This window comes from Astyanax mexicanus, chromosome 19 (genome assembly GCF_023375975.1).
Source record: "Astyanax mexicanus isolate ESR-SI-001 chromosome 19, AstMex3_surface, whole genome shotgun sequence".
Lineage (NCBI taxonomy): Eukaryota > Metazoa > Chordata > Actinopteri > Characiformes > Acestrorhamphidae > Astyanax > Astyanax mexicanus.
The window spans coordinates 39,870,816-39,885,671 of NC_064426.1; the positions used below are offsets into that span (position 1 = coordinate 39,870,816).

The 14,856-nt window shown below is 35.3% G+C and overlaps 2 protein-coding genes across 2 annotated transcripts in view; one reads left to right on the forward strand and one right to left on the reverse strand.

The window, feature by feature from the left end:
• si:ch73-364h19.1 (uncharacterized) overlaps positions 1 to 445 on the reverse strand; it is a 31,510-nt gene extending 31,065 nt beyond the window's left edge. Inside the window, exons 1-2 of the mRNA XM_022665046.2 lie at positions 396 to 445; positions 116 to 297 (exon numbers count right to left, since the gene is read on the reverse strand). Coding sequence (XP_022520767.2) covers positions 116 to 212 — 97 coding nt within the window. The 5' untranslated portion in view covers positions 213 to 297; positions 396 to 445. The remainder of the gene's footprint in view (positions 1 to 115; positions 298 to 395) is intronic.
• A 5,080-nt stretch (positions 446 to 5,525) lies between these two features.
• xylt2 (xylosyltransferase II) overlaps positions 5,526 to 14,856 on the forward strand; it is a 43,293-nt gene continuing 33,962 nt past the window's right edge. Inside the window, exon 1 of the mRNA XM_022664989.2 lies at positions 5,526 to 5,696. Coding sequence (XP_022520710.2) covers positions 5,565 to 5,696 — 132 coding nt within the window. The 5' untranslated portion in view covers positions 5,526 to 5,564. The remainder of the gene's footprint in view (positions 5,697 to 14,856) is intronic.

Below are 14,856 nucleotides of genomic sequence, written 5' to 3' on the forward strand. Positions count from 1 at the left end.
TTTATGAACCAGTTTTTCTAATAATAAAAGTTAGAAAAAGTATAATAAAAGTGTGAAACACATAAATAAGAGTATAGTTGAGAGAGAATAAACTGATATAAGAGGTCAGACTCACAGGAAGCCACTATGATGGTGAGCTGGTCGGTGGGGAAAGCAGCAGCGGCAGCAGCAGCACCGGCGGGGGAGGAGGTGTGAGAGGCGGCGGTGGACATCTCTGAGATCCGGCTTCAGCTACACTCATTCCAGCTACATTTCATCCCCAGCCCCGCTCTGAGAGACACACTCAGACCTCCAGACCTGAGAAAACGTCTGACTGTCAGTACAGGTCCATGTTTAAACACATAAACCCTTAAATAACACACTAACACACATTTAAACAGGTCCAGGGTTCTCACAGTTCTCACAGTCCTCACTGCTGAACACTGAGAGCAGCTCTGCAGGATCTCCGCCAGCTTTCTCTGGTTGGCCTGGAGATGAGGGAGGGAGGGAGGATGAGGGAGGGAGGATGAGGGAGGGATTAGGGGTTATAAAGGGCCGCCTGTTGGTATAGAAGTAAAAGTGCTGTTTCTGCTGGATTGTAGAGAAGAAGCAGCATGCTGTTGTCTATCTTTGAGTTTCTAGAACCTTTTGTATGCAGGACAATTTCTCCATTCACTTTAGTCCATCTTATCAGCTCCACTGATAAGACAAAACGTGTTAAACTAACCAGAATATGTTTATATTTGTTACATTTCTGGGCACATATACAGGGGTTGGACAATAAAACTGAAACGCCTGAGTTTAGACCACAATAATTTATAGTGGTGACGGACAGTTCTGGTGGAAACAGGAGAGTTGAGGTGAACATTGAATTCTGCGTGATTTGATCAGATGTGGTTTTATGTTTTTTTGGACACAATCTGGGTTAGCACCCGAACATCCCTTTCAGACAGCTTCCTCTTACAGTGTCCACAGTTAATCCTGTTGGATGTGGTTGGTCCTTCTTGGTGGTATGCTGACATTACCCTGGATACCGTGGCTCTTGATACATCACAAAGACTTGCTGTCTTGGTCACAGATGCTCCAGCAAGACGTGCACCAACAATTTGTCCTCTTTTGAACTCTGGTATGTCACACATAATGTTGTGTGCATTACAAAATTTTGAGCAGAACTGTGCTCTTACGCTGCTAATTGAATCTTCACACTCTGCTCTTACTGGTGCAATAATGTGCAACTAATGAAGATTGAACACCAGGCTGCTCCAATTTAGCCATGAATCCTTCTATTCTAAAATGACAGGTGTTTCAGTTTCATTGTCCAACCCCAGTACATTCAAACAGTAATCTTTGAGTTTAATCAATTTAGTCTGTTGCCATTGGCAGCTTCTTTTTTCATTGGCTTCTGGCACAATCTATTTGCATACAGGGTGTGCCCCCATTTTCTGACACTCACCGTCAGTGTGTAGTCACCCCCACAACTTGTGCCATTTTCTCAGTCAGTTTTTTGAGGTAGAGTCACCTGGAATTCAGGCTTTTAGTTAACAGCTGTGCTGAACTCATCGAGAGTTAATTACATGAGCAAATCAAGTTGAATTTATGCACCAGAGGTAAAGGCATAAAGTTATCCAAAAGCAGTGTGTAAGACTGGTGGAGGAGAACATGATGCCAAGATGCATGAAAACTGTGATTAAAAACCAGGATTATGCGACCAAATATAGATTTCTGAACTCTATAAAAATATCTAACTTTATAAAAATATGAACTTTTTATGTTTTCTTTGCATTATTTAAGGCCTGAAAGCTCCATATATATATATATATATATATATATATATATATATATATATATATATATTCTGCAAATAAATGCTCTAATGACAATGTTTTTATTTGGAATTTGGGAGAAATGTTGTCTGTAGTTTATAGAATAAAACAACAATGTTCATTTTACTCAAACATAAACCTATAAATAGCACAATCAGAGAAACTGATTCAGAAACTGAAAATACTTATCTTGTTTTGAATTATGTTCAATATTTTTTTTTTACCTGGTGTGAGCTACATTTTTGTTTCTTTCTTAATAATGAATATTTCTACACAAATACACTAAATACACTAGTTGTTTATCTGTAAAGGTTTGGGACGTTCCCTCCTGTGTTGTAGCTCCCTCTACTGTGCTGTGATTGATTGTCTGTGTTTCACTTGTGGAATTCCACACTACATGTTTCACAAAAGACTACCACCCACAAGAGTGAAGACTGTTCACACTTCCTTTCAGGTCTTTTTCAGTAATTACCCATCTACTGGTTTTGAGTGGATGATGATGATACTAAAATTGATTGGTTTTAGGCCAGTGACTCCCAACTTTACCTCAAAAAACAACTTACATTACTCACAGCTGCGTGTTCACACTTTCATACTGCCCAGATGATAAAGACACCAAAAGAAACTAATTAAATCTATAATAAGTATGCTAATTTAGTATTATCATTAAAATTATTGTTCATTAAAACAGATTAAAAGTTGAACAGTACCAGCCAAAACTTAAAAAACACAAAAAAATATTTAGTAAATAAAAAAGTGTTAAACAAACCAAGATATGTTTTATATTTTAGATTCTTCAAAGTAGCTCCTCTTGCTTAGATGGCAGCTTTATGAGGTAGAGTCACCTGGAATTCAGGCGTTCAGTTAACAGCTGTGCTGAACTCATCAAGAGTTAATTACTTGAGTTTTTGTCTCTTGATGTTAGTTTGAGAGCATCAGTTGTAAAGTAGTGAAGAGGTAGAGTTACAGGTATACAGTGAATAGTGAATATTTAAATAATGTTCGAATCCAGATTATGAGAAGCAACAACTACTCAACTAGGTAAAGAAAAGTAAAGTAAAAAATGACTTTAAGAAATGAAGATCAGTTAGTCCCAAACATTTCAAGAACTTTAAAAAAGGTATCCTCAAGAGCAGTCGCAAAAAAGACCATCAAAAATATCATAAGGATGAAACTGGCACTCAACAGGAGTGCCCTAGGAAAGAAAGACCAAAAGTTACAAAAGTTGCAAGAATAGACTAGAATTGTATAAATCACATCAATATTTAATGCAGGAGACCCCACACACACATATCCCATGGCTTTGTGCAGCATTCTTAGCTTTCATGGGATATGGCTAAGGCATGGGACACAATACTAGGTCCTGTCTCATGACATGTGGCTATTTAGCTCATTAGTACAGTTAGTAAGTCAACTTAAATACAGTTACTCAGATAACTTAATACAGCAATCAGGTGGATATAAAAGATAGTGACATGCTCATTATATAATTATATTAAATATATCAATTTCAAGTCTGCTTTAGAATCTTATCAAATACTAAATGCAGTTTATATAAAGGATATCTGAATACAGCTTTAAAAATGCCGCAAAAAACGCAATTGCCATTCATAATTACTGTGACTGGCAACTGTTTAAGTGACTTTTTGCATTTTGCATTTTTTTAAGCTCAGTAGTCATCTGTGTTTTCTGAGGTTGGACTGGAAACTAAATTCAGCTCTGGACTTTTGTCTAGACCAAGCAACCACAATCATGATGACTCCACTGCAGCCTCCCCCACCAACCAACTAACACCACCAAACTCTTAGTCACTACTGCTGAAAGTAAAACTTAAGCTTTTCTACTGTACATAACATTCTGTACTCATACTCTACTCATTTATGAATGTGTCTAATCAGCCAATCATGTGGCAGCGGTGTAATGCATAAGATTACGTTCACATTAATCAATCAATCAATAAATCAATCAATCAATCAATCAATCAATCAATCAATCAATCAATCAATCAACCTTTATTTAAACTCGGAGTACATTGAGGGTGGCCCTCATTTACAATGCAGCCGAGCATTTACATAGGGAAGGGATTGACAGAAACAACAACAAAAAAAAAGTAGATAGAATAAAATAAGTAATAAAAAAGCATAAAAAACAGCATTATAATAGGGTATAAGAATTATTTTAAAAAGAGGATAATAATAAAAATTAAGATATAAAACAAATAAGGTAAAAATAATAAATTAAGGTTAGGACTCATAAAATCATAGGTAAAAAAAAGGTAATAGAACTAATAAAAATTCAACTACAGATGAATAAATAAAAAACTAAACGCATAAAATAGTAAAATATAAACAAGGAATAACTATAGTAAAAGAAAAAGTAAGAAACTAAAAATAAATAAAAACCCACTAAAACAAACCAACATAAAAAAAACTAAAAAATAAAAATAAAAACTAAAAAAATAAATCACCAGAATGGGGCTAAATAATATGATCTCTGTGTTTTAGATTGTGACATGATTGTTGGTGCCAAATTTGGCTTCATGGCAATTTTCCTATCGCTACTTTTAGCTTGTCATGTGTCATGTCAAATTCTGTATTGTCTAAAAGTTAAAATATAAACAAAGCATCAGTAGGCATCCAACGTATTTGGAGGAAAGCGCTGGATCCCCAGCTCTGATACATCAGCTAACAGATGCCTGTGCTGGCCAGCATCACCAAGAGGTGAGAGATGAGGGGAGAGAGAGCACCACCTACTGTACCCACCCAGAGAAACACCATGGCCAACTGTGTTCTCTCGGACTCCGGCTGCTAATGGGCGCCAAGTATAACTAAGCAAATTGTGCTTGGAGTTTAATTGGTTGTTAATCTGGACAATATCTATTGAGTCCTGTAATAAAAAACTGACTTATTTTTATACAAAAGAACAACAACGTGAATCTTCTTATCTAAAGTATTAATGGTAAACAATAATAGAGTAAACCTGAATATAAAATCAGATGAAGAGATTGTGAGAGAGTGGCCTAAAAGTAACTATTGTTCAAAGTTTTTAAATACAAACATTTATTTAAAGGACTCAGACTTTTTTTGTGTTTTTTAATTTGTTGTTAATCATAATTGTTTCTGTTGGCTCTTGTAATATTTTTTTTCTCTCTTTTTATCACCATTAATATATCATACATCTTCTTATACATAATAAAAGTACAAATTTTAAAACCACATGCAGAATATATTTATTAAATCGTACTTGTAGTTTATTTGTATGTGCTCTAAAATTAGTTATTAATCTTAGTACTGTATATAAATAGTTAGAAATGATTAAAAGAACCCTTAGTATGTCATAAATCTTCTCATAAATAATAAAAGTATTAATAGTTAACTGTAAATCAGTAAACCTGAAATCTTGTGTGTGTGTTTTGTAATCTGGACTCTTTCATTTGGTTCTCTTGTAATAAAATAAATGTTTTTCTTTTATCTAAAGTATATAAATAGTAAATATGTTAATCAGTAAATCTATAAATAAACAGAAAATAGAATAAATAAGGAGAAGCTAATCTAATAAAAAATGCCCATCATTTATTCAGGCCCGTTTCTGATTCGCCCGATCTGATTCAATGATTCACCCGATTTGATTCTGATTCGCTCGGATCACACCGCCTTCACGTAGTAGAGCCTTCAAGCGAGTGATTGGCTGAGCCGACTCTTCCAACCGAGTCACTCGCCGGATCTGAATCATTGCTGAATGTAAACCACGGGGGAAGGAAAGATGGTGGCGAGTACCCGAGTACAGAAGCTGCTCCGACGGTACAAACTCGCTATCGCCGCCGCGCTGACCATCCTCCTGATCCAGGGGCTGGTGGTATGGAGTCTGCGGAGCCTGGAGGAGGGAGAGGCGGAGGTGAGGCGGGTTTAGGGCGGCTGGGTTCTGGGTAAAGGGGGATCAGAGCTGCGGTGTGTGTGTGTGTCTGTGTGAGGGTTCGGTTCGGTTTTAATACGCGGTAATACAGTCTGCTGCTGGCTAAGCTAACAGGCTAACTGAGCTATCAGCTGAAGCAGCGAGCCGACACTTTAAACCGCTGCTCTGCTCCTGTTTTAGAGGCTAGAAATGCGTAGTTGGGTCAATAAGAAGAGTATTTATTAATAATTGAATAGGTGGAGTGCTGTGTGGTGGCTGTGCTAGCTCGGGTTAGCTGTGTGTAACTGTGTAACTGTGTGTGTCTGTGTACAGAGGCTGGTGTAGTTAGGGTAGGTTAGCTGGATACGGAGAATTTAAAAAGCCGGTGTTTTTGAGTCCTGGTTTAACTAACGTTAAATATTAACGTTTACTTAGACAGTTAGCTAACTAAATAAATAACTAACTAAATAATTAGGTAGACTAACTGTTCTCTAGCGAAATAAGCTATTATTTTTATCATAGTTAGCTTTTAACTTACCTAGCTAACCAATTTAAGTAACGTTAACTTTGATCTATGTGTTTGTAGCGCCTGGAAAAAGTAACGTTAGCTAATAAACCTTAGGGATGTACGATGTTATCGGAATGATATCAATATCGGTCGATTTTTGCCGATATTTCAAACCGATATTTGCTTGACATACAGTATTTATTGTATGCTGTAAAAGGACCAAGTGACGCTGGTTACATACTACAGCTGTTTTACTTGTTTCAATAGATCCATTGTTTTATTTACCCTGTTGATAAAGAAACAGGGTCTAAAGCCATATCCAGATGGGATTAGTTTCTCAGGGGGTCCTGGGGTAATTATCTATTTTATGAGGGTCTTCTGTAATTTTATTCCCATCCGGAACGACCATGTAAGTTACGCGTTTTTCTCAGACGTCCTCTAAAAAAATTACAGCCTGAATTATCTACTGTTTTTCGCTTAACTTCGTGCTCCTCCGGTAATTTTAGTCCCGTCCGGATCCACACCTCTGAGTTTCGTCTCCTCGTGTTTAATTAAATAACTATTTGTCCAGTTATACATTTGGGACCACGTTTCCACAGAGATCTACATTAATACACCATTGTGCTTTGTGTGCAAAACCTGATATCACGTGAAAACATGATGTCATGTGACCGAGAAAGCCTAAAAACTCACTGTGCCTCCTGTTTTTTCAATTGCAGTCCAGATGCAGGAGTTTTTTCACTGAGTGTGAAATATTTTTCACAGACTTCCCCACAGATTACAGCTGTGACCAATTACCTGTAGCTAAAAAAAAAAAAAGCTTTTGTTTGTATATTGCTGTTTGAAAGCTAAAATGTAAAGTATATAAATATTACATCTATTTCTAAAGTTACCAATACACCATTATATCAATTTATTTTCTATCATAGTTAGGGTTAGCCTAGCTAGTTGAAATAATGGTGGCTGTCTCTGGGCTTTATTAGCAAACTAATGTGTGATATCGGCAACTTAATAGTAGTGATAATACGAGTGGTTGTGAAGTTATTGTTTTACTAATTTATTTAGCTTAGCTAGCTAACCAGAGTGGAAAACGCGAATGACAACAAACATATCGACAGTGGCAATACATTTCTATAATGTGCCATTATATGCAAATAGCTTTAAGAGTATTTGAATCTAAATTTTATTAATTAATTTAAGTATTAATTGGTGTAATTCATCAGGGTTTTAAGTCCTTATTTTGTTTTTTTTTTAAACTTGAGGTGTTAAAGGTTTCAAAGTAACAACCTATTTATTTTAAGATTAAATAAATTCAGATCCAAACAGATCCAAAAAAATCAGATACATAAATTCACATCTGTCTGATTTAAAAGTCAGAAAGACAAATTTGAAATCAGAAGTTGTGATCAAATTATGGTATGTACAGGCACTCTGACAACATGTATGTTTCCTGGGAAATGTTTAGTGTTTCTGAGTTTTAAAAAATCCAGTAGAATTTCTTTTAAACAGAAAAAACATCGTACGAGTTAAAAACACAAAAAAGCACTATATTTTTCACATTTTTAAATAAAAGTTTATTAAAAGTCAGGTATAGGGGTGGACAATTTAGACCAAAAATAAAATCCAAACATTTTTGCAATAATGATATTCTTGCCAAGATGACAAAACATTGAATTTAAAATAATATATATTTCAAGAATACACTACTGCAACAAAATCATTATATATTATTGCATACAATATGATATGGCACACCCCCAATTGAGATTTTTACCCAATTGTAATAGAAATCAATGATCTAACATGTTATGATACTAATAATGCCCTCCATATGTCCAGGACTGAAGTAAGAAGATAAGATACCAGACAAATATGCATAATCTGTCTCTTGTAGATATTATTTAATGGGAAATACAGTGAAAACAGTCTGAATTTTCCTGATTTCATAATGTCACAATATTTTAGGAGACTTTAGCGATAACAATATTAAGAAAAATTTGGTGATATCATTAAATATGATAAGAGATGGAACACCCCTTATAAGTTAAATATAATTCTACGATAATTTTATGATACTCAGATTTAGGCTTTTAAGCTTCATAAGCTCAGATGTAAACCTGAGCATCCGCGCTGGATTAGTTGGAACGTGTAAAGGCGAGTGTAAGGAATGTGCAGTCGTGTCTGCTTGCGGTTCCTCTGATAAACGCTAATCACCCCCTCCCTGCTCCGTATCGGGCCTCAGATTTGCGTGTGATGAAGTTTGAGGGCTTGCAGTGATTCACATCTTCATGTTTACACTTCATATTTGAAACCTGATCTCTTTCTGTGGGAAATTTGATGAGCCAGGAAAACGTGAAGGCTGGGCTCGCTCTCCAGATGCTTTTTACAGTATGCTGAGAGAGCGTTAGAGCATTATAACAGCAGGAGGGATGTAGGGTTAGCTAATGACTGGGACAATACTTAACTTGTAAGAATAGTCTTATGGACGTCTAGGGCTGAGTATCGTTTAAAATGCCATTTTGATCCCATTTTCTTAATTGGAACAAAAATACAAAAAAACGATAATTATTCTCACACAACATATTTATTCCTAAACGGATGTTCATGCACTGAAGAGCAGCGCTTCACGTGAAGTTTCGGTTTCATTCTCGACAAAATATCACCAAAAATCAAGAATGTGGTCCAGCTCACCTATACAAAAAGGAGGGCTGTGTAATGGCAAGAAATATCAAACTGTGTTTTAATAATTGATATTTTAGTGTAAATTTAAGAATAGGCATTGGATTGGCAAAGTTAAATGATATGTATATTAGTGAAGTCAATCATATAAAAATGTATTAAAATCATGATTCTTTTTGAGCTTCTCTGCATTTGGCAGGTTTGTGTGTTTTTTATGAAAATATATATATATTTTTATTATTATTATTATATATATATATTTTTTTTTAGACCTGTCATTACTCTATAGCACTGAGACATTTAGCTTGGTGCCTTTTTGGTATTGAATTTCGATACCCAGCCCTATATGAACGTCTTGAAGGTAAACCCCTCAGATTAGGAGATTAATAGATTTTACATTTTGCTTTCAGGACGTTTTTCTCTTCTAGAACTGTCTGGTGTGTTTGTGCTCCCATATCTTAGTAGATCTCAGTAGACGAAGAACCAAAAAGTGATATTAATTCTCACACAACGTATTTATGTATCAGCCAATATGAGTAATCTCATTATCATACTGCCACCAGGAGAGGGATGTTTGTTTCACTTTATTAAGAAGAAAAAAAACAACAGCATCGCCTGTGCTTAAACTATGTTTAATATTGTTTTATTCCGTGCTTCTTAAAGGGCTAATAATTGCTTGCTCAATATATTAATAGAAACTATATAAAGATATTTAAGGCATTTCTTTATTTACTCGAAACAAACTAAAATATTAAAAGCACAAATCCAATTTAGGCTTTTTAATGTGACCCATCTCTAACATTGCTGTAAAAAGTTTTATGCTCCTAAACGGATGCTCATGCACTGAAGAGCAGCGCTTCATGTGAAGTTTCGGTTTCATTCTCGCCAAAATAACAGCCAAAAATCACCAAGAATGTGGTCCAGCTCACCTATAAAAAAGCGTATTGGCAAGAAATATCAAACAGTGTTTTAATAATGGATATTTTAGTGTAAATTAAAGAATAGGCTTTATATTGTCGATAATAATGTTAGTGAAGTCAATCACTTAATTTATTAAAATCATAATTCCTTTTTTTTTAAATGCTGGTGGTCACCTGTTGCATTTTCTTTTAGGCCTATCAGTACTCAGTTCTACTGAGACATTTTGCTTGGTGCCTTTTTGATATATGAACATCTTGAGGATGAACCCCTCAGATAAGGAGATTAATAGGTTTTAGATTTTGCTTTCAAGACGTTTTTTCTCTTCTAGAACTGTCTGGTGTGTTTGTGCTCCCATAGCTTCTTAGTAGGTGTAGTCAAGGTACCACAGAGACGTCCATTTAAAAAGACTGTGAATATTTCTGTTAATATCCCTTCTTGAATTAAATCTCTTCTTTCTGCTTCATATTGTTTTACTTTTACTTCTAGCCCTGAAAGCCTACATCATCCTAAGTTTCTAAACATAACTGTAGTGAATGTGGAAATGTGATTATTTCGCAATTTCCTCTGTTTAAACTTGTTTAGACAGAAACTCAGCTTGTGGCTTTCACTGAAACGAGACCAGTGGGTTTGCTTGGAGTTACACAGTTGTGGTACTTTTGTTTTAAATTCTAATATTTAATAAGTTTTTGAATGATTAGAACTGCTGTTGGTGGACGCCCTGGTGAAGCGTCTTTACTTGGTGCTTCTGTAGGATTTAAAAACAGTGACCTGAATGACTAAGAGCTTTCAGAGACAAGCTGCTGGACTGTTAAGCTGCCTGACTTACCTCTGAACCTGTTTACAGGCTCGGCCTGTCCTGATCGTCTTTGACTTTCTGAACAACAAAGGGTTCTTCTGTATGAGGGCTGGGTAACTCTGGTCCTGGAGGGCTGGATTCCTCCACTGCTGGTTGGTTGGTTGGTTTGTCTGCACAAGCCCACCTGATTTAGCTTATCTCTTAATTGGCAGGTTTAGTAGGTCTGTTAATAATTAAGAAAGCATGATATTTGGTCACAGCCACTTTTTTGTTGGTTTAAATCCTCTGTTTCTTAACTTAACATTTTTTAAACTGGAGTCTTGTGGCAGTGTTTTGCTATTTATTAAACACTCTCTATTAGGGGTGGGTGATATGGCCCTAAAATAATATCACAGTATTTCATGTTTTCCTTTTTTACGATAGCAATACTTTTGGCAGTATGACAAAACACTGAATTAAAGATATTATTTTAAGAATGCTCTACTGCAACAAAATAAAAATGTAATTTTATTATTGCATATGATATGAGATATGGCACACCCCAAACTGAGATATTAAAAAATAATAGAAATTTAACAGATTTGTTACAGAAGTCAGATTTGAATGTCATGATTCTAGTGCTGCCACCCCCCCCACCCCCCCAAAAAAAAATATATATATATTTTTAAATCCGATTTTCGATTTTAATGGATTTTTTCCCCTACTATCAATCAATCAATCAACCTTTATTTTCACTTTGCGGATGACCCTCATTTACAATTTTGCCGAGCATTTATAACATTAAAGGGATTGAACACATTTAATGATAATTTAGAAATAATAAGAAATAAAATAGTACATAAAAAAATAAAAGAAGTGCGCATTTTAGATCAACATTTAATAAAAATATATATGTAAAACAGAAAATTCTAAAATACCATAAAAAACAAATTTGACAAAGAAAGTAAAAAAATTATAAAATATAAAATAAGTAAATATATAATAGTAAAAGTAAAGTAAAATATTAAAAATGATAAGCGATTAAATGAATTATAGAACTAAGAACAAGAATGAAAATACAAAGCATTAAACTGAAAAAAAAATAAAGTAATAATAAATAAACAAAAAATAAATAAAATATAAATATAAATAATATAAGAAAAAAGATAAACTAATAAAAAGTCATTTAAATCACAGGCTTTCTGATGGTGATTAGAAACTAAAAGTTTAAAATGATTCAGTGATTCCAGCGATACTGTGATACTAAAAATCTACAGATGACAAAAAAAATGGTTAAAAACAAGTTAATATTTATTTTGTTGTTACTTAATTTTCCCCTTTGTGGTTAAAGTGCAACCAGAAACAAGCAAAAACAACAATTGTAAACAGTGAAAACATCTAGTAACTTCTAGAAAGCTTTCTCCAACATAGTTTAAGTACTGACACTAAACACACCCTCTAAAAACAATTAAAAATAAATAAAACGGTGCGGGAGGGGCTAAGCTCACTCTGAACTACAGGAGCCCACAGAGAAGCATCGGTGGTAAAAATTAACACTCAAAGAAAAAATATTCTCATAAAAACACATCGTCCTTAACTGTAAATTTGAATTTATCGATAAAATTGTTACATTATTGGCAATATTATTGGGTATAATTAGGCCTGTCACGATAACATTTTTTTGCAAACGATATTTTGTCCCAGAAATTATTGCGATAAACGATATTGTTGCCTTTTTTTAGACCACTAATTTGGCTCTAATAAAATAATTAGATAATATTGTAACAAATGTATTAACCCTTTTAAAGACAATAAACTTTCCATTCCTGTTGACGCACCTAATTTTGGAACCTCAAAAGTTCTAGCTTGAACCAAACTATGTTATAGTAGGTTTTCAGTGTGTACTATATATACATATACACATTGCGAAGTGCGGAGGCAGGGGAACCGTGTGTCTGCCCCACTCCATGACGTGCAGCCCCAGTCTGTCCCAGCTGGCATGCGTTGAACCGGCAAAAAAGCCCCTGCCTCTAGAGATATGCTGATGGTGAAAGACTTAGACAACATGAACCTAAGACACTGAAGTTAAGCTGTGTTTCTTTGAGTTTGCTTTGGGTGTTAATAGAGGACATTTTTCCTAATAAAGGTGCAGCCGTTCCCATGGTCACAATATAAGTGCATTTTGTAAGTGCAAACACAAAGGACGGTATCACGATAATTAAAATGATTGAGGTCATGTCCATTTATTGGACGATAAGTCGATAATGTAGTTATTGTGACAGGCCTAGGTATAATACGATATGGCACACCCCTACTCAATATCCCACCACTGAACCTCCTTCCTCACTGCTGTTGTCCATTTTTTTTTTTATCTCCTTGCTGCTTTTTGCATGAATTCACGTTTGAGCAGGGAAATCTGCAGATCTAAAAAACTGCACTGAATTCCAGACCCTTCTATAAAGACAAAAAGATAAAAAAAATAAATCCCTTCTTGTTCCATTATTGATCTATTTATCCTTGAATCTAACAGATTAAGCATAGCTAGCACTGGTCCCTTGAGTTCTCATGGTTCTACATACAGCTTTTGCTTTTGCAGAAAAACCCTAGAAACTCCCTGTTTTCCACCCCTTAAGCGAGTAGGTCTGCTGAGATTGGTCGGAGATGGAATGTGTAGCTTGAAGTGAGATGCCAGAAGCTGGTGTCTGTCAGTCAGGACTGATATATGATCCAGTGCTCCTCTGTTAAAGTGGCAGGTTCAGCGTAGGTTCTGCTGGGAAGAGCCATGCAGTCTTTTCCTCCAGACATTAAAGGAAGACGTAACCCAAAAATGCTAACGTTGCTGATAATGGATGAGGCGAGGGGGGGGGCCAGCTTTAAACAGACGAGCTGGTGCTAACCAGTCCCCCCGGCTTTCATCAGTCATCATTAACAGCAGCAGTGTTATTTTGGGGGTGAAGTTTTGCTTTCAGCTGATTGCAGAGCAGAGCAGCTAACAGAGGTCTGTTTCGTCCCTTCTCAACTGGAGCAGCCTGCATGCTCTGCTGGAAAAGTTTTCCAGTAGCCCCTCTCATAATTAGCCCTCATGGGTCTGCACCTCCATTCTCACCTCTCTCTCTCTCTCTCTCTCTCTCTCTGTTTCTCTTCCTTTCTTTATTTCTCTTTGTCTTTAAATAGAAGCGTCTCAGAGTGGCGTCTAAGGCTACCTTCAGTCAGAAGGTCAAAGTTGCACAAATCCAATTTGTGCTCCAAATCTGATTTATTTGTTTATTTCAGTCTTTTTAATGTGACCCATCTCTAACATTGGTCTAAAGAGTTTACGCTCCTAAACAGATGCTCATGCACTGAAGAGAAGCGCTTCACGTGAAGTTTCAGTTTCGTCTTAAGCAAAATATCAGTCAAGAATCACCAAGAATGTGGTCCAACTCACCTATAAAAAAGGAGGGCTGTGAATGAGCAAGAATTTGCAAAAAAAAAAAAAAAAGGCAGATCATGATGGAGGGGTTAAAATGTAATATTTCACAATACTGTAAGCAAAAAGATATATTGCACTCCATGATTGTTTAAATAAAATTTTAGTATTATTTGGATAAAATCTGAGTAAAAGAAAAGTTCGAACAGTGGGATCTAATGGAAGTGTACAGCACTAATCTAGTAGTCTGGTTTAAACACAGCACTAAATGAACCACTTCTGACACCAATCTTTACATGTAAACTAATTATGAAAATAGATAGTGTTTTTCGAAATCTGGTACTGAATCGCAAAATTAAATATCATGATATGTGGGTATATTTTCTTACACCACAAGTAAAAAGGACATCATGTTTGGTTTACCTTTATTGCCATTTTATTAGTTTTTTACTAGTTATTTACACTCTCTGAACCCCTCCCTCACTGCTGTTGTCCACTTTCACTCTGCTGTTGCATGAGTTCCAGACTGATTAGTGTTGCCGGAAATTGGATGCACATCTGATTTTCATATCATGTTTTGAAGTGGCCCAAATCGGATTATGCCAAATTCATGGTTTTATTGTGCTGATCACAATAACTATATGTTTTTGAACAGTATATAGTCCAATATATTGTGAAATAATATGATTTATATTTTTATAATAATGCCCTTAAATTAAATTGCCCCCTTTTGCAGAGCAAAGATCTTTTAATTAGTAATATTCAGACAGTCCTATTTTAATGTAGAACATAAAGTTAATCTAAATGAATAAAATAAATTAAGTAAAGCCACTGTTTTTTTAATCATCATACTGACACAAGTGAGCAAAAT